Consider the following 20850-nt stretch of genomic DNA (forward strand, 5'->3'; position numbering starts at 1 on the left):
GATACACACCTGGTCACTTTGAAAATCCTAAGAAGTCTCAGTGCTCTTAGAACACTGATACCGAATGATCCATCCTTGAACTCAGACCAAATGACCTCTATGATGCTGCCAATCACTACCTGTTGGTTAGAATACAGTATCACTTTTAATATTATACACTATATATCAGGGGCCTAATTCATAAAGGTCTCTTAGGTTCTGCTATACAACAAAGCATCCTCTTGGCTAGTCTTTTAGCATTGCACTAATTGCGAGAGTTTAGTGAATTAGGCCTCAGGTATATTTTGTGAGACATTGATCACTATTTGTGTTAATGTTAATAGTTTCTAATAAAAATGATAAAAGCAGTTCATCAATCCAATCGCACAGTATACGTTTAAAGAGTGGCCAAATAAATGCGTATATATATTACAACTAATCAGATCATGAAGATATCTATTTTACTTACCACACAGTCGAAGACATTGAATGATGACTTGAAATACATGCGCGCACCCACTCCATACATTTTGATGAACATTTCAGATATAAACAAACCTAGAAACACATACTCCATATAATCTGAAATAGAAAAGACAAACAAGGACATGTGTATCAAATAATATTATATCAATTAACTACATTACTTGATAAATGTATAATATTTAATAATGCTTTACTCTGTAACAGTGGTGCAGAGTGGGTTGCCAGCACCTGGGGCAAGGCAAGTATTGTGCCCCCTAACCAGTGGACCATTAGCACTCCCTGAGTCCCTTCCACCAGTCCAGAATTTTGTGCCTGGGGCAACTGCCCCATTGGCCTCGCCCATGCTACGCCACTTCTCTGTAATGTATTACATGTATAAATCATGACAATAAATATATTACGATATATTACATTATATAAACAGTTCAAATGGGTGGGTGGATAAAGGATAATGCAGTGCTGGATGCATACACACAGATTTAAGGATGGTTCGAATAATTATTATCTGTCTTATTAGAATAAAATTATACACAGTGAATGGAGTGGGTTTATAGGGAGTCATATAAACCAATATGTAAATAAGAATTGTTTGTCTTTTTATGTGAATGTATTGATGTATAACAGTAAAACAAACCCTGTATAATAGTGTAGCAAAGCGATTTTATACTAAATTTTTGACTGTTGATAAACCACAAATTTAAAAAAAACTTTTTTAATATATATTACAATTGTTTAGTTAAAAATACAAATAAATCAGTTTCTAACATCCTTTTCATTATGTTTTTTAACATAATGATGTTTCATTTGATGTAATGATATGATCAGTTTTAAGGAATTAAATGACGTCTCGCCTACCATAAACATTTTTGGTGAGTAAAATCCACAGGTGCAACTATAAACCATGTTTTATTGACCCAGGACTTACACTTTGTGAGAAACGGATCTAAATACAAAACTTTAACTTGAAACTTTAACACAAAAGCAGACGAAGACACTGAAAAAAACTTAACACCTATATCTCACCATTTTAATTTGTAAATGCGAGACAATAAAAATTAAAACTGCTCTGATAACTGATAATAATGTAAAGACTGACACTTACACAAGAAATCTGTGTGCCACTGTGGTTGCCCGTAGTGCTCTGATGCGACACACGCTGTATTGAGAAACACTAAAACTATGACTATCCAATAAAAAAATTGACTCTTCACTAAGCGCCGAACAGAAAACCTGTGAAAAACAAAAAACAATAGAATGTCCTTTAATTTTAATATATATATATATATATGAAGACTTTCATCGCAAAACACGATAAATGCCACTATACACACCCAATCCTAAAAAAACGTTTTATTCCAAACCACCATAAACACTACACCAGTTTCTCTGCGATATATCCTCAGACAATCGTATCGCATTTTGCTGAAAACTGACTTGTGTTTGTCTACGTGTTAACAGTGTCTGAGTGGTATTCGCACAATGGTTTTTAATATGGCATTTATCGCATTTTGCGATGAAACTCTTCATATATAATTTAATAATTATATAGTACAAATGTATGTCAGAACTTGCAATGCATAAGTAACCAAAATTAACAGATATATATATATATATAGGCTACAGCTAACATACAGAAAATATTTCATTTCATCTAGATTACAGATTATCTGTTATCATGCTTCGATTTAATCCTCTCACCCTCTAGACCTTGTAAAATACCAACTGTAATAACTATTATACATGTAATATGGTAGTTATAGGCAAGGTCCAGATAAAATTTGTATGACATCCCAATATATTTGAAGTGATAGCTAACTGGTATACAACACATTAGATACCAAATATTCATCATTTAAAAGCTGCTGTCATATAAACTTTTCTTTCCTTTCCTTTCCATTTTAGATTTATGGAGTCATATATAATATGACCAGATTTAAAAAAAAAAAAATCTTGTCTATTTTTTTTTTCTTCAAAAATTAAACTTAACAAATTGTGGGGGTTTTCAGGACCAACAGGAACACCATATTAAATTTTAAAACTGTAACCGTGAACATCAGAAAAGAGAAATATAACACAAACCTAAAGTTTTTCTCAGATCTCCAAAATGAACCAAATCTGCCTTGGTATTTTCTATTTTTGATGGTTCTAGCAAACGGTGGTCCTGAAATAAATACAAAATACATCTACATATGAATTTATTTATACATGTATTTGTCACCTGAAATTACTATTACACCTTTCAATCAGTATTATAATGTAATGGTTGTGGCTAAAACAATATAATCAAGCAATTCATTTGGCTGCCAATAGTTTTGATCTATAAGGTGTACGTGAACCATGAACAGAAATATCTAGCTATTCCCTGTGAAAAAGCTGTCAAGTCAGTACTGTAGTCAATGTAGTTAATTATCCTATCACTTACCCATACTATCCACAAACCCATTTGATATTTTGCTTTATTATAATTATATAACATTTAGTGAAATATCTTAAATATCAGTCAAATAAAAGTGGTATCAGTCACTCAGTGACAATAACACATTTTAGAGTGAAAATTTCACTATTTCACTCTAAAATGTGTTATCATCACTGTAGAAAGTGTTATCTTCACTGTAAGAAAGCCGGAACTATTTTGCTGATGGCATTTTAAAAATAAAGGTAAATTGCCAAAAGTTATATAATAAATAGAAAATTTCATGTTTTTTGTCAAATATGATTTATATCTCATCTCGTGAAGTTTGCAATCATATCATGACTCAGGAGATACGATTGCAAACTTCACTTGATGAGATATAAATCACATTTGACCAAAAAAATGGAATATCCTCAATTTGTTAAAACTGTTTAACTTTTTTTTTTACTGTCAGCAACATTTGTATTGTATTATTTGTTTACAGCCAACAAGACCTGTATAACCTGAATGTAATGTTTTGATAAGATTTAGTGAAAGTGCATGCCATCAAACTACATTAAGTTGTGCTAATTGTGATGATATCATATTATCAATGAAGATGACTTTAGAACTTTGATTTACTACATATCGAATTAAAATGTTATTTTAGAAGTGTTAACATAGGATAAATAGAATTCTCTACTCATGTTTTTAATATGCACAATATCAACATCATCTCAAACAAGTTACACAACTGGTACATCAAATCCCAAGGTATGTGCTATGCAGTGTCTAGAGAATGTACATATAAAAGATACCTTGCTACATGTCATTTAGACGGAGGATTAACCTACATGTAGTATGTGGTAATGCATGGAATACTTCTCACACTCTCTAGACTAAATGTCGAAATAACCATTAAACACCAGTTAACAGTCATTAAAAAATAGTTATTTTCTTTCTTTCAGTAATAAAAGTATATGAACAATAAAATATATATTTGTTTTTCTGTCTGTTAATACAGTATGATAAATATTTTGGCTGAACAGTGACTGCAATGACAGCATTCATAGCTCACCGAAAATACAGAATGCATATACCGCATCATAAAAAAAAAAGGCTGAACAGTTAATCCAATAACAGCATTCATTAACTCACATACATGTAATATACAAAATGCATACAACATGATAAAAAAAACATGGCTGAACGGTGATTGCAATCATAGCATTCATAGCTCACAGAGCATACCGAATGCATTATGCATTGGAAGTGACTTATCTATTGTCATTTCATCCAAACTGGATATGCATATAGTGTGTTCGTGCCATGAATATTTGATGGTGTGTAATCTGCTTGAAGCCCTGCGCTAGATGTGGGAAGCTGGGAGAGCTGGGAGCACGTATTACCTAATGCCATCTCCACCAGTAAGTCATCATCGATCGGCTCCGTGTTGTCATCATCCGTGTCTTCTCCCTTCAGCTGCTTCACCTTCCGAGCTGCTGCCCTTCGACGAGCTAAACACACAGACAGAGAGAGAATGACACATACAGTGTTAATTATTACAGTTATTAATAATATAATGTTTTCTTCAACACATAGAGACAGAGAGAGACACACACACAGAGTGTTAATTATTACAGTTATAAATGTTTATTGAACACATAGAGACAGAGAGACACACACAGTGTTAATTATTACAGTTATTAATAATCTTTCTTCAACACAGAGAGAGAGAGAGAGAGAGAGAGAGAGAGAGAGAGAGAGAGAGAGAGAGAGAGAGAGAGAGAGAGAGAGAGAGAGAGAGAGAGAGAGAGAGAAAAAAAACCCCAGAGAAACACAGACAGAAAAACAGAGAGAAAGAAACAGTCAGACAAACAGACAAAGATGGGCATCATATCAATTACCAACTGATTTTCTATTATCAAGTGATATATATTTCATAATTTCAACTGCAGAATTAAGGAATGACAGAATTTAGAAGATCTTTGTTCTGTACAAGTTCATGTATGTGTGTAAATGATTAGCTGAGTATAAAATTAATATGGATTTTTTTTTTCCATTTATAAAATGATACATTTTGTCCTTAATATATCCTGCCTGTTGTCGGTACATAATAACAGGTAAAGATTAAGTAAGACCATTTTTATTCCTGTCCCAAGTCAGACCCCCGATCCTATTGGAGGCTGGACTTGGGATAGGCATGTTCGAAACCCTAGTGGTATATGGACACGTTAAACCAGTTACTAGCTAAGCTAAGACAATTTTAGTGAGTTCATTCCAGAGTATAATTTGTATTAGGACTTTAGCTACTTCTTCATGCCCATTAACATGCCTATATCCAGCAAAGCTTCACACACATCCAACCTGTGCCAAAGTATCTGGCAAGGCCAGAGGTGGGGCTCTACTTCTCCATACTTTTGTTTTAAATAGTGTATTAACCCCAGAAATATATATGGTAGTGTCAGGGTTGGGGCCCTGATATCACTACCGTACAGCTGTGCTAATATAAACAAAATATGAATACATATGATGCATAACTGATACATGGATACATAAAATAATTATGTAATACATGGGGTTAACAGTGGAGTTAGAAGTAAAGAAAGAAAAAGGTTTAGAGGGAGAAAAGAAAGAAGAAAAGAAAGAAGGACTGTAACGACAAAACCTATTTAGCAGGTGTACAAATATAACTGACACAATGGTTCAATTATCAACAACCTGGAAGACTATATTTTACTGACAGATGTCAACATATCATTTGCCAAGGTATTGGGCAGTCTTCTATACAAATATCAGCAAGACAAAAATAGTTAATCAATATAGCAAATATATCATGGTATCATATGTCATAGAAGTAACAATTAAAGGGACATACCCTAGTTTTTAAACACTAAGGCATAGTTTTTTTTACTATTAGTACCATTTTTGATAACTGAAATCATACTTTACTTAGATTTTATTGTTTAGGTTATTCATTTCTGCACATTCGAAGTGTTTTTGGTCATCCTGGTGTTGTTAATATCACAAAATGATTTCTTATATTTTTAAAAAAGCATATGTGTCTGAGAAGTAACAGTTATGGAGTCAAGTTTTAGTCTATTTTTAGAGGGTATTTCACTATTTCAAAGTCACAGACTCATGTTTCACTCAATTGTAACTTTATCCAAATTTATAACACACCAGTGTAAGATACTGCCATGTCATAACAATCACTCGATATATCTAACTAGTGTAATATTGGCGTGACGTGAACTTGACATAGATCACCTGCTGACCCAATTCGTAGAAAAATAACATGTAGTACTCAGTAGTAGTAGGTCTCGACATCTGCTGACTTCTGTGTTGTTTGCAGTTGGTTTGTGATAAATAAAATACTAAACTAGCTGGCCTGTCATAGCATTTTTATAAAACTCGTGAACAGTGTTGGTATCTGACTCGCTTTCATTTGTCAGATACCAAAACTGTTCACTTGTTTCATAAAAATGGTATGACAGGCATGCTCGTTTAGTATTCTATGTGTTACAGGTTTGTAGATTAATAACTTATACAAACTTATAAGTGGAATATACTTTACTTATACGCCACTTATAAGTGGCCTATAAGTTACCCATATATTGGTATAAGTGAAGTATCAGTGTGTATAAGTATAAGTGAAAAGAATGGTTAACTGATACATCACTGATACTCCACATATAGTTCACCTATAAGTGGTTTATCAGTGGTATAAGTGAACTGGAATTAAGACATTTTTTGTTTGTTGCTATAAGTGAAATATAAGTAAACTATTAGTTTGGAGATAGTCCTTTTGCAAAGGAAATGATGTGTACCAAATGAATGGGGAAAAAACTAGGTCCAAAACTTTCTCATGGTTATTTTTTAAAAATTCATAACTTGTCACAGGATTTATCAAATTCATTGGGAACAGTGGCTAAACAACCAGACATACATGTAACAGAATTTGATAGTATTTCCAATAATAATTGTAAATATTAATATTAATACACATGATTCTATATGATTATAATTATCCCATGCTACCTCCTCACTTAAATAGACCCTCCAGACTCACCACCTGTCACAATAAATATCTGTAAAATTATAGCTGTAGGGCAGAGGGGGGTGGGGGGGGGGGGTGGAGGTGAGCTCCATTTCAATGTTTATTACAGTATGGATTTATTTTATCTATTAATAGTAATTTACATTTACATATAAAAAAAAAGTTAATTCACTTTAAAAAACAAAAAAAAACAAAGACAACAACAATGACATCAGGAATTCAGATAGAACAAGGGATTATTATGAGAGGTGCAAAATCCTGAGATTAATAGCCTTGCCATGGTGCAACTTCAAAAGGACTTAATTCAGATACCACTGTGTGGGTCTCCAGTCAGTAGGAGGAAACTACAGAAGAAAAAAAAAAATGGCGGCACCTGGACATTTTCTTTGTGCACATGTGTTTTGTTAAGACTATACCTCATGTCCGTGGAACAAGTCTATCATACAGGAAAACTAATTTGGTAAGTATATGACTACATATAGCACCTATTTTTTAATTTTAACACTTCATGTTTTTCATTTAAAAACCATGCATTACAATCATTGTTGGATTTTCAAATAGACAAAATGGCGGCATTCCTTTGTCTGATAAATTATCTTCATTTATGTTAATGCATGTGCATAGACATTTCATTTAGTGAATACAACTATATAGTTCAAACTATAGTGCTGATTATAGTTATTTTGTCACATAAAGGTTTGGTGTTGTTGTTTACATTTAAATATTATAAGTAATTAGTAGTAATTAATTAAAATATACTTGTGGTTTCCCTCTGTTACCAACAAACATGATTTTTCTTTCTTTTTTTATGTCAAGGCAAATTTTAAAGTTTTTAAATCCATATGATCAATTAATAGCTTGGAAGTATTAATAAGTTATAATTTTTAATAATATAATTTTGATCATTGTGACTATAGGAGCAATGGAGGAACATTTGTGCCATTGTACATTAAAACAGTTTATGTGATAAAACCAACTTGAAAAGCATCATAAATATATATATATATATATTTTGATTAAATGAACTAAAATAATTTATGTAATGTTCATCAACTTCTGCAATTCACAAACACTGGAAGTCTTTAGATATCACCTTACAAAGGGATTACATAGCTCCACTAATTGGGGCAATAAAATGTCTATAGGAGAATCATAATGGGAGTTGTCACCTGATCACTTTGTACCTGTCTTATCAAAAGGATGTGTATCTCTACTTCTAGCAGACTGGGAGTAATTAATTTACTTCACACAGTTCTAATTAAAAGCCCAACGGAAATGGGGGCAGTTGTAATAACTGACATTTTAAACAGTAACATGAAACATATTTGTTAGCTTTTATGTTTGCTTAATACACATTAATTTTTATAAGCCCAATCATTGCATGTTAATATCATTTACATTAAACTGTTTTAAAGTCAGAATACCTATTGTTTGTTCAGAAAAAATAAAGATGCTACAGAGAACACCAAAAAGAAAAACCTAGTGTCATCATATTTTTTACAAAATGCAAAATTAAAATGGATGTTTTCATTTATTCACCAGTTATAATATATCTCCAGATGCATACATGTTGTAATGGTTCATGTACTGAACAAATCAGTCTGACTGATGTTTTATTAAAGTTGATCATCGATCCAGCTTTAATATCCTCAACATGTACATGTATACAAATACATGAAACTTATGAAAACATAATCAGTTGAATCAGAGAAATTTATAAACAGTTATTACTTATTTGCATGATTCTTTCTAGTACTTTCCAGAACTTAAGAGTTTAAAAATATATGTATATACATGTATGTATTTTATTTTCTGGTTTCTTCTTAATTAAAATTAAAGTTCAACATTGAATATTTCAAAGTCTGTTTTAATACAAAAATTAACGTTTATTCTAGAGATTTGATTGAATATTTTTTTAAACTATTATTTTTAGAAGTAAAATTGAAAATTTAACTGAAAGTTTGTTTCTTCCTGAAGTTTTGATTCCCCACATCTGAAACTTGGTAGGCTGTGATTCTCTAACTTAGTCTTTAAAAACTAATAGAAAGAACTAAATGTTTACATTAAACAATTGCTAATTACATAGCAGATCTATTCAGACTATATAAAATATTTTTTTCTTTTGCAGAATCCCATCTGAATGTTGGATGACATATATCAAGATGGCAGTGAATAAGACATAACTGAAAAAATGGGATGTGAGAGAATCCAATCTAACATTTAAAAATAAATATTCATTTATATTATTTATAAAATATTTCTTTGCATATACTGTTCAGATATACATGTATTAGTGGGTCACTTCGGGAAGAATGAAACACTACTTTGTTAAAGACTATTGTGCTTCAATTTTATGTCTTGCTGACAGTTTACAGATAGGGTGTGGAAGTGCTGTCATACTGTACTGGTGACATAAGAACAATAACTTTTTAAAACAATTATTTGAATTAAATGGGTCATGGGAATTCCTATGGTATTCATGGATTTTGAACCTGTTGTTTCACTCTTCTTTTTTCTTTTCTTTTTCTTTTTCTTGACAAAACATTTGTTACCAGTTGGTAGCTTGACCAAAATTGGTGTCCATTTCTGTGGGTGGAGATAGGGTCAGTTGCATTAATACGTAAATTACCTAAGAATATTGAAATTTGGCCTCCAGGGACAGATTGCTGCCTAATTTCATTTGTTTAATGATGTCACCAGAGCACTGATTAGTTCATCACTGGCTACTGGATGTAAAAAATTAAATTGATAATTAATTCTGACCCATAGTATTCAGAGGAAGCTCTCTACATGTTTCAAAAGCAGCAAGTCATCTTTTATATGATCTTACCTCAGACAGGACAGAACATACCACAACCTTTGATATTCACTTATATTTCACTTATACTTCACTTATACAGCGTTTTTATAAAATATCAGTGAATCACTTATACTTCACTTATACAGCAATGTTTGTAAATATCAGTGAATCACTTATACTTCACTTATACTTCACTTATACAGCAATGTTTGTAAAATATCAGTGAATCACTTATATTTCACCTATACTTTACTTATACAACAGTTTCTGTTAAATATCAGTGAATGACTTATACTTCACTTATAGTGGGTTTTTTTTTAAAATATCAGTGAATCACTTATACTTCACTTATATTTCACTTATACAGCATTTTTTGTAAAATATCAGTGAATCACTTATACTTCACTATACAGCAATGTTTGTAAATATCAGTGAATCACTTATACTTCACCTATACTTTACTTATACAGCAGTTTGTGTTAAATATCAGTGAATTACTTATACTTCACTTATACCTGGTACTTCACTTATAAGTCACTTATATATAACACTTCTGTTAAATATAAGCGAATGACTTACACTTCACTTATATATTTGGTTAACACTTCACTTATAGGTCACATATACTTTGTATAAGTGATACCTCATTTGCATACAAAATCCTAATCGTTTACTTATAAGTCACTTATACTTGAAAAGTATTAACGACTTATACTTCACTTATAAGTGAAAAATATAAGTCATTTCGGTAAGGGCTACCACATATATTTTAAGATTCACAACCTAGTAGTACAAGTGTTTCACAGGAGATATTTATCAATAGAAAATGCAAAATTATAACAGGAAAAAAAGATTTATTTAATTAAGCATTAATTGTTTAATCAGCAGGTATTAAGTGTTAAACTCTGGTCAAAGCTGATATCAATGATGGTCTATAAGGGTGTAATACTACCAAATCAAATCCCATAGACGACAATAGTAACATATGTGGCTAAAACTCCTACCTGCAGCGTATCAATCGACATAAACGCTACGGATATAAATACTACCACCCCTCACCCTTAAAGTGAATCAGAAAAAAATGGGGGACAAGCAGCTCATTTCTGAGACAACAGGTAACATCTATGACTACCCTAGTTCCGCACAAAATTTGAGTACTTTTTTCACAGATACCCCATACATGTTTCAAGCACAAGGCTACTTGACACGGTGGTACGTATTAGATGAAATAAAACTGCATACATTTTTTGCCCAGATAAAACTAATTTTTTTACAACCAACACACATTTATCACTAATCACAGGACTTGTGGTGTTATCTTCTGTATCAAAAGTTGGGTGCACCCCGCCGGAAGTTATTTGGTTTAGTAAGCTGATACCAATGTGGTGTAGAATGTCCTAACTCTGATGTAGATACATCTCACTTTGATCGAAACAGATATCTCACTAGGATCTAGATACATGTAGATATCTCACTTGGATCTAGATAGTTATTTCACTCAATCTAGGTCAGATCAGGTCAGAGTGTTTAACGTGCACATTCAGAGCAAGCTGTTGTAGGTAACAGGCGGAGGGTGTTATGGCGCTATGAAATTTGGGATGTCCCGTAGGATTAAGCCAAAGAGAATGGGTGCATATTTTTGATGAAGAAAGTTAGGTGCAATTTTGAACAGTCAGCCAAAAGATAAAGATAGGGAGCTACGTATAGTTTTAGAAATTATAAGTAAGCCAAGAGTAGCTCGTTAATTGGACCTAGACTGGTGCCAGTTATAGATGGGGTACATTATATCACCCAAATGCAGACTGATCTCACTCACACATAGATTGATCCAACATCATCTCACTTTAATATAGAATGAGCTCCTGATTTGGACTAATCTTACTTGATCTTGACTGATCTCATTTGAGTCATGTTATCTCACTCTAATCTAGTGTGGGGGGGGGGGGGGGAGATGTAGCCCAATGGTACAACGCTCGCTCAAAGCACGGTCGGTGTGGGATATTGATCCCTGTCGGTGGATCCATTGGGCTATTTCTCATTCCAGCAAGTGCACCACGACTGGTATATCAAAAGCCGTGGTATGTACTACCCTGTCTGTGGGATGGTGCATATAAAAGATCCCTTGCTGCTAATCAAAAAGAGTAGCCCATGAAATGGTGACAGCGGGTTTCCTCTCTCAATATCTGTGTGGTGCTTAACCATATGTCTGACGCCATATAACCGTAAATACAATGTGTTGAGTGTGTCGTTAAATAAAACATTTCTTTCTTTCTAATCTAGCTAGAATAATTTCTTTGATCTGAAATAATCCAACTTTGATCTCATTTAATTGGTCTATGTTATTTCACTCAAATCTAAAATGATCTCTCTACCATAGACTGATCATCTCTCTCCATCTAATCTCATCTCACTCTGATCTAAACTCATCTCATAGTCACAGTGGTCTATATATTATCAAATTTTTATCAAGACTCATATCTCACTCTGGTGAAAATTGATCTCACTTTGGAGTGCTCTCTTACGGTAGTACTAAACCTAATAACTTCTGGCTGGGTCAAAGTTCGAGGTGCACCAAACTTTTGATAGAGAAGTGAACAGCACAAGTCCTGTGATTGGTGATAAATGTGAGTGTGTTGGGTGTAAAAAAACAAGAAGTTTCATCTGGGCAAAAAATGTATGCAATTTTATTTCATCTAGTATCACTGTGTCAAGTAGCCCTGTGCTTGAAATATGTATGAGGTAACTGTAAAAAAAAGTACTCAAATTTTATGTGGAACTAGGGTAGTAATAGACACTACCTGTTATCTCAGAAATGAGCAGCTTGACCCCCAATTTTTTCTGATTTGCTTTAAGGGTGAGGGGTGGTAATATTTATATCCATGGCGTTTATGTTGATTGATATGCTGCAAGTAGGAGTTTTAGTTACTACTGTTGTCTATGGGATTTGATTTGGTAGTATTAAGCATCATCACATAGTCCTAACATTGTGAGATCACAAATTTATGACAGTTTAGTGGATTAGGCCATGTATGATCTACATTTATCTCACTTTGGTCTCAACTTTGTCTCACTTTCTATTATCTCTCCTTTATTAAAAATAAATGCTAGCAAGAACAGTTTACAGCTGGCAAGAACTGATTATAGCAGAAGTATACAAATATATTACAACTGCATTGTTTTATGATGAAAGGTCATACAGACTTAACCGCTATGGTGGTAGTACTCTTGACTGATACCACCGGAGGGGCAGGATATGCTCACCTTTCGCAAACACCTGATATCATTACTGTTTTGACAGTCATTTATTTATGAGTGCATGTCCTCACAGCTATATTTATTTAAATGATCTCTGTCATGTGACAGTTTTGATTTAGTAAACTACACTGAGAATTATGGCAGTCTCATTTGTGGCAGTACAGGAAGGATACATTAGTAATGGATCTCCTCAAGAGTGGCTGTCCTCTTATAGATGTTAATCAATTCAACCACTATTTTGGCCTTTGATTCTGCATTGTGCAGAGAGATATGTCTTGCATGATTGTGAATAACGGTTTTACAATATGTATAACCATCATATTTATTTAATGTCTTTCTGATTGCATATAACTGTGGTTGGTTTTTGGTGTTTTTGTTGTGTTCAGGTTACAAATTCTATAACCATCATATTTATTTAATGTCTTTCTGTCTGCACCTAACTGCAGTGGTTGCTTTTTGTTGTTGACATGATCAGTGACATTGTCTCTACAATTTAAAACTAAGTGCAGACTAATAGTGTCAGAATTTTGTGATGATTTCCAAAGAACTGTTTGTGTAGACAGATAATTGCATGCACTTAGAGAATGTCGAATGCAGCACTTTACTAAATGCTTTATGTAAAGCATGACAATGGATATTGATAACAAATAGGCATGATGATTAGTCATCGGTTTCAAAAGCGGATCAATATTGCATTTTATATCTACACGTTTACTTCAGAACAATGGATTATGGGCCGTTACAGCCTGACACAGTCATCCGTGTTTTATACCATGTATTCAAGAACCAGCGTGGAAGCTTTCAAAAGCTTCGTGTATATAACTCAAGCGATTAAAGGTCCATTATCATAGTTGCATGTTCAATATAATTTGCTTTTTTTACAAAAACATTTTGTGATAAAATAATTACAGATTAAATGATTTCACACAATCTTTATGAAATTACTAGTAATTCAAGAATATTAAAATTTTAGTCTGCAGGCACTGGGTATAAGAAGTGATTTTCCCAATAATCCTTGGCTTAATTATAAAGTAAAAATTGTGGATAATGAAATTTTTAAAAAGTCATGAACAAATACACTTCAAATGGGTGTGGGTGGTCACAGGACCCATATGACCTCCCCCATCAATGCCCCCCTCCCCCCCCCCCCCCCAAAAAAAAAAGAAGAAGAAAAACCATGACTTCATAACTAGAAATTTTGACTCAATTAATGTGACCGACAGCCAGGTAAAATGTTTAAGTAGCCTAAAGAAAATACTTTTGGTTTTCATCTGTACTTCAGGGGCAGGACATAGCTCAGTGGTACAGCGCTTGCTTGCTGCGTGGTCGGTCTGGGATCGATCCCCGTCAGGCGGCCCATTGGGCCATTTCCCGTTCCAGCCAGTGCACCACGACTGGTATATCAAAGGTTGTGGTATGTGCTATCCTGTCTGTGGGATTGTGCATATAAAAGATCCCTTGCTGCTAATCGAAAAGAGTAGCCCATGAAGTGGCGAAAGTGGGTTTCCTCTCAGTATCTGTGTGGTCCTTAACCATATGTCCGACGCCATATAACCATACATAAAATGTGTTGAGTGCATCATTAAATAAAACATTCCCTTTCCCTTTCATCACTACTACAATAAAACCAAGACTATAGTCAGTCTGGTATCAACCAATGATTATACAAACAAATTTAAATTAAATCTTTGCCAAACATCCGTAAATATGATCATCAACTATTGATGCTGTTACATATTCAGTTTGGAAATATGCAGATCTGATATAGGGAGACAGGATGCAGCTTTGACATTTCAAATCCAACCATATCTCATTTGTTTTTCTGATGTAAAACGTGCAGTTCAATCAATTCTACCTCGATCTGCATTAAATTAGCAATATACATGCATGCTCACTAACAGATTCCTTTGGAATGCACAAATACAAATGAAGTCATATATCTCTTTCAGTATTCATGTTTTGTCAACTGTAAAACATCATTTATAATGATCCAAAATTGGTTTTTAACATAGCCACAGGTACCACATGGTATGCAATCATCCAAAGTTGGCTTTTAACACAACCGGAGGCATCCTGTTGGCATGCAATGAAATTCCGGTTTTCCTTGAATTATTTATTTTCATTATTTACTGTTAACATACGGAAATGTTAGTGAGCAGGAAATGTTAGTGAATTTAATGATGTTATACAAGATACTAATATTTCATGATGTAGAACAGACCGTTTCGGAAAACATTTGTGTGTTTGCTTTGCCAGTGCTTAACTGAACACATAACAATGGTTACATGCTATATTGATTAAACCAAATGGATAGTAAACAACAATTGATAGTTAGCATGCACATTACTGCAAATTCCTATTAAATGTAAGTTGTTTGTAATTATACCTGCATACATGTGTACATGTATAAATGTCAAAATTGATTTAAAATATTACCTGATCCTATAACTTAAACTTCTGCTTAGTGTTTGATATGATGGCCTCAATAAAATTTTATGTCACTAATATGTTATTTATTTGCATTTCGCTAAAGTTTAAGAATGCTAATATTTTACAATTTACAGTACATCATTCATTGTCTGTGATGAGTGGTCAGTTCAGACAATATAATTACATGTACATGTCCTTGTTCATTAAGGGCAGTATAAAGCTGGAAAGTAATGACAGCCTATATATACCGGTAGTACCAGTACATAAACAAATTTCACAAAACATTGTAAACCGTAGTTTTGCACATACAAAATGTACATGTAAATGTAAATTTATGACCATTATTAATCACAATTTGCATGAATCTAACAGTATAACTAATAGAGATTGAATTATACGTATTTCCTTTTCTTTTATCCTTATAATGCTCCATCTTTCATAATGTTAAATTTTCTGAGTAAAATTAAAGGGACAGACCCTAGTTTCAGCCCGTGAAAATTAACACTAAGTTAAGTTAATCTACAAACCTGTAACACATAGGAATAAAATTACAATTGAGTGAAACATGAGTCTGTGACTTTGAAATGGGCAAATATATACCCTCTAAAAATAGACTAAAACTTGACTCCATACATGTAACTGTTACCTCTCAGACGCACGTGCATTTTTAAAAACATGAAAAATGCATTTTGTGATATTAAAAACACCAGAATGATCAAAAACACTTCGAATGTACGGAAATGGATAATCTACACAATAAAATCTAAGTAAAGTATGATTTCAGTCATCAATAACAGATTTTTGTGAAATCGTCTCCAGATCTTAGGATTTCAAATTTTATGGGAAACACATTTTCAGTTTCATGCCCTGTGATCACTGAAATCCATTGCAAACTGTTTTTGCCTAATCATGGTAATGATAGATTATACTGCATGATAATGAGTAATGGATTTTTGTTTCCATGATTTCAGCAACCTGCTACATACACGCTACATGTGTGTACAGAAAACAACTGTTTCCATTAGTATGCATGATGCTTGTATAGTCCAACACTGAAATGATGTGAAAGGTCTGAACCAGAAATTCAGCAGAGATAGAAGCATAACCATATACCGTGTATTAACTCAGGCCATTCTCAAATTAAGAAAACACACTGGTTTTCTGTAAATAAACAGAGAACATCTGGCAAACAGTGGAAGAAAAGAATAGCTTGGCCATTACAACTATAAACAATCAAAGCTTAGATTATACCAAAGTAAAGGTGATAATTTTTAACTGGTTATGCCCAAAATATGTATGCTCAAAATAATCATGCCCAATTTAAGTGCAAATACATGTATGTCACTCAAAACATTTCACCTCAAAACCATTCAAATATTAAGCTTCAGTTAATTTAAAATAATTTGAAATGCATTTTTCAACATTCACTACCCTTTAGCAGCTGTTAATAACATTACTGCATTAAAAAGACCATACAGAGCTCAGAACAAACAACTAAGCTACTGATGAAAGTCATTAAAATTTATGTGCAATTAATGTAATACATGTATAAAACACATATTTATTACCACCAAAAAGGAGATTAAAAGAATTAAAAAAATAATAATAATAATTTGCTTCTAAAAATCAGCTCCAAAAAGATGAGCGCTGTAAAATGGATGATGCATTGAAGGTCCTATTCTACAAAAAGAGTTGGATTAGGAATGGAAAGGGTGACTGATAATTGTTTTTTTTAATTATGGAGGTGTGAAATAATGAGTAATGATCGAATAATGAAATAATAAATCTAAGAAACAACAGCTGTATCTCTTGTTTTGGAATTCTCCCATGTTATCTATCCCACAATTCAAAAATTTAAAACATGAGCAATTCAGCATGTTAGCTTAATTAATGCTCCTTCAGCATGCTGTTTTATGGCATATTTTACATGTGTATTATTGGTTTCCAAAACAAATGGACTACTTTTACTTGCAAATGAATGGATAGGCCATGCATGGTCTTACACATTTTACAAATACTTCACATTTATTAGTTTTGTACATGACTATAACTACACTCAACAAAATTAATTTTGGGTCAATGGACTATTTTTGGTCAGTTTTTGCTAGTGTTATATTACAAGTTTTGACAACAAATGATTTCTAAACATTATTTGAATATATTTTAACAAATGATGCACACAAAAATGCAAGCTTTGTAAGCTTTGTAAAAAAAAAACTACTAATGTAATCTGAACCATAAAGAAAGAAAAATGCCAACAAATATCTACCGGATCTAAAATAATTTTGCTGATTATAAATATATCATACTGGCTTAAGTCTAAAAAGTAAATATTTAATTTATTAAAAAAAGGCAAGGCCAAGTTGATTTACTGGTACAGATTGAATTCAGTATATAATTAAAATGATGAATTTATGAAACCTATTTTGAAGTGCGATTTTTTCTGACTATGGGGTTTTACATGGACAGAACTGATGGGAAAGCATGGATACAGTTAAACCGATACACATCAATAATGAAAGTCTGTACAACACATAGTAATAATTATACTGTCACACACAGCTGCTCTTACTGATAAACAGCAAGGGCTCCTTTATATGTACTTTCCCTCAACCATGGCATGACCTTTGATATACCAGTTGTGGAGCACTGTTTTAAGTTATAAAAATCTTTGAATTTATCCACCCTAACCACTCCTCCTAAATCCACATGCTTCTGGGTCTACTACTGAAAATCAAAAGCTATTTTAATACTAAAATTCCCAAATATTATATCTACCAAATCAGGAAAAAATGTGTACTATTTTCTAAGCATTCAGCATTTAATATAAAAATGCCAATGCAGCTATATACATTGTAGTGTCTGGAAAGTATATCATCAAGATAAACCATAATACCAAATAAGGTTATTAATAAACAATGCAGCACCAGCACCAGTACTAGGGTGGGGTGAGGAGGGTATGGGGGTTGAGTTGCAGTTGGTGGATAAAGACAAAGACCTAAGCCGAAGATGAAATGTCAGACCTAGAGTTTGTGAACTGTATAAATGTGAGTCTTCGGGAGTAGGCGTGCATTCGTCCAATGCTTCAATGCCGTACTCCTCCAGCACTTGGATGGGAAGACCGTATGCCATGGAATTGTTATTGGTCGATTCTCTTGGCAGCTGAGCCCTGTTCAACCAGGGGCCGGGTTTCTTATGGTTATCATTGTGATCTGTTTTCATAGAGCAAAACACAAGATGGCTTGAAGAACTATAGAAGAAATCCAATGCGATAATTTTCCATAGAGAAACCCAAAGAATCTTTATACTATATGTATATTAAAGTAGCCATGAACCTGGAACTGGAGATGGTGGGGTCTTATTGTTTTTGTTTTTGTTTTGTTTTGAAAATATTTATTGCCCCAGAGCATAGACAGTGAATAGGTTGGTTGGATTGGAGATTTTACAGACCAAAGCACGACCTGGAGAACGGGGGAGGTGCAAATATGAACCAAATGGACACTTTGGTATACATTTTCCTTGGGTACCTATCTCCATGAACAGCCTAAAGTTGCATTGTACAAAAATGCTTTAGCCTCATGTGTGTGTGTTTGTATGTGTTTGTGTGTGTTTGTTTGTGTGTATGATTGTGCGTGTGTGCCTCATGTGTACGTGCGTATATATTTGTGTGTGTGCGTGTGTGTGTTTGTTTGAGTGAAAACCCTTAGCCCATGCCTCAGCTAACATATGTACCTAGTAAGAAACATGCGGTCGGTCTAGGATAGATCCCCGTCGGTGGACCCATTGGGCTATTTCTCATTCCAGCCAGTGCTCCACAACTGGTTTAACAAAAGCTGTAGTATGTACTATCCTGTCTGTGGGATGGTGCATATAAAAGATCCCTTGCTGCTGATCAAAAAGAGTAGCCCATGAAGTGGCGACAGCGGATTTCCTCTCTCAATATATGTGTGGTCCTTAACCATATGTCCAACGCCATATAACCGTAAATAAAATGTGTTGAATGCATCATTAAATAAAACATTTCCTTCCTTAGTAAGCCCAGCAATACTACCCAGTATAATTCTTTGTCTGTGAATCAAAATATTTAGCATTTTTGGAACAAATTAACAAACAGAAAACAAGAAACAAAAGGGATTTGCTACTCATTTCTAAATAAAAGCCGATATATTTTTTTCAAAGCCAAAACCTCTAAAACATACTGAAATAAAGAAGGTAATTTTTCAGCATTTTAGATTAAATCTAATGTAAAATAAAAAACACAAGAAAACCCCCCAATAACAACTGAAATCAGATTAAAAGCTGAATAATTCAGTTCTCTACTACAGCAAATAACATTTGCCTTTGACATCATGTTGTATATAGCGATATGGCATGTGTGTAACATGAGCTTATTCATCCAACACTAATGGACTGATTTTACCGTTATGATAAACTCATATACTGAACTCATCCTGATAGCATCATATCACATAGAGGCAATATACAGGGATGTTGTTTTCTCAGCTTTTTATTGGATTTCAGCTTTTTATGCATAAAATTAAGTATCATTGATTTGATCTCAATTGCAGAAAAAAATTACCTTTATACAAATGTACGAGTACAGAATAGAGTTTTTAGCCATTAAATTTATCATTTCAGCTTTTATTTTGAAATAGGTATTATATATCACTGAATATTTAGATGTCATAGTAGGCACTATGATATTTTAAATAAACTGAAGATACATGTATTTTTACATACAACATTACACCGAGAAAGATCAAGAGACAACATAAAAGAGACAGGAAAGATATATCTATAGGGTACGTAAGAGTACCTGTAAAATATACGTACCTTCAATAATTTTAATTTTTTCTTCATCTGTGGTTTTATCCTCGGATAAAATGACTTCTTCTAGAACAAACCGAAAATTATCTAAGTTTGGGCCAGAATAATGATATGCAACTAATCAGATAATAATTTAGCAATAAAATTTTCAGGGCTCGAAATGCAGTGTTAGTACATGCACCGGTGCATGCTGATTTTTGCGTGTGCATGTAACTTTTAAAACTGGGTGCACGCGGTGCATGCTAATATTTTTCAAGTACTGTGTATTGCATATACTAGTAGCCTGTTGTCTACCAGATTCAGACTCAAGTTGTTGAATTTTCGTATGCATTTCGTAATCTGTTCGCCACATGAAAACTCTAACTTTTAGCTTATGGGTGCATCCATTTTGTATCCCATAATCCTACTTACAACAATGGTTGTTCCGTCATTTCCATGAAATATATTTGCGAAAATTGCCGGCAATATCTCGGTTATGTCCATGAACGGTATTAGGGAAGGTGGTCGAGACCGACTTTGGGATATCCACGCGCATTACACAGTTATCGTCCATGACAAATTGAACTCCGCCAGATCTGTGATCAATACAATGTACCGTAACTGCCTTGAACATTTTCGACC

The 20850-nt window shown here is 33.4% G+C and overlaps 1 protein-coding gene and 1 long non-coding RNA gene across 12 annotated transcripts in view; one reads left to right on the top strand and one right to left on the bottom strand.

Moving 5' to 3' along the window:
* Positions 1-20850, bottom strand: part of LOC121384134 (voltage-dependent calcium channel type A subunit alpha-1-like) — a 139631-nt gene that overhangs the window by 104294 nt on the left and 14487 nt on the right. For all 11 annotated transcript variants that reach the window (XM_041514386.1, XM_041514381.1, XM_041514384.1 and 8 more), the window contains exons 8-13: positions 20236-20292; positions 4267-4374; positions 2545-2626; positions 1568-1695; positions 449-561; positions 10-119 (exon numbers count right to left, since the gene is read on the bottom strand). In XM_041514386.1, coding sequence (XP_041370320.1) covers positions 10-119; positions 449-561; positions 1568-1695; positions 2545-2626; positions 4267-4374; positions 20236-20292 — 598 coding nt within the window. The remainder of the gene's footprint in view (positions 1-9; positions 120-448; positions 562-1567; positions 1696-2544; positions 2627-4266; positions 4375-20235; positions 20293-20850) is intronic.
* LOC121384139 lies at positions 7124-9165 on the top strand. Its single transcript, XR_005959347.1, has 2 exons — positions 7124-7377; positions 9046-9165. It is a non-coding gene; the product is annotated as an uncharacterized LOC121384139 (long non-coding RNA).

This window comes from Gigantopelta aegis, chromosome 10, assembly GCF_016097555.1.
Source record: "Gigantopelta aegis isolate Gae_Host chromosome 10, Gae_host_genome, whole genome shotgun sequence".
Lineage (NCBI taxonomy): Eukaryota > Metazoa > Mollusca > Gastropoda > Neomphalida > Peltospiridae > Gigantopelta > Gigantopelta aegis.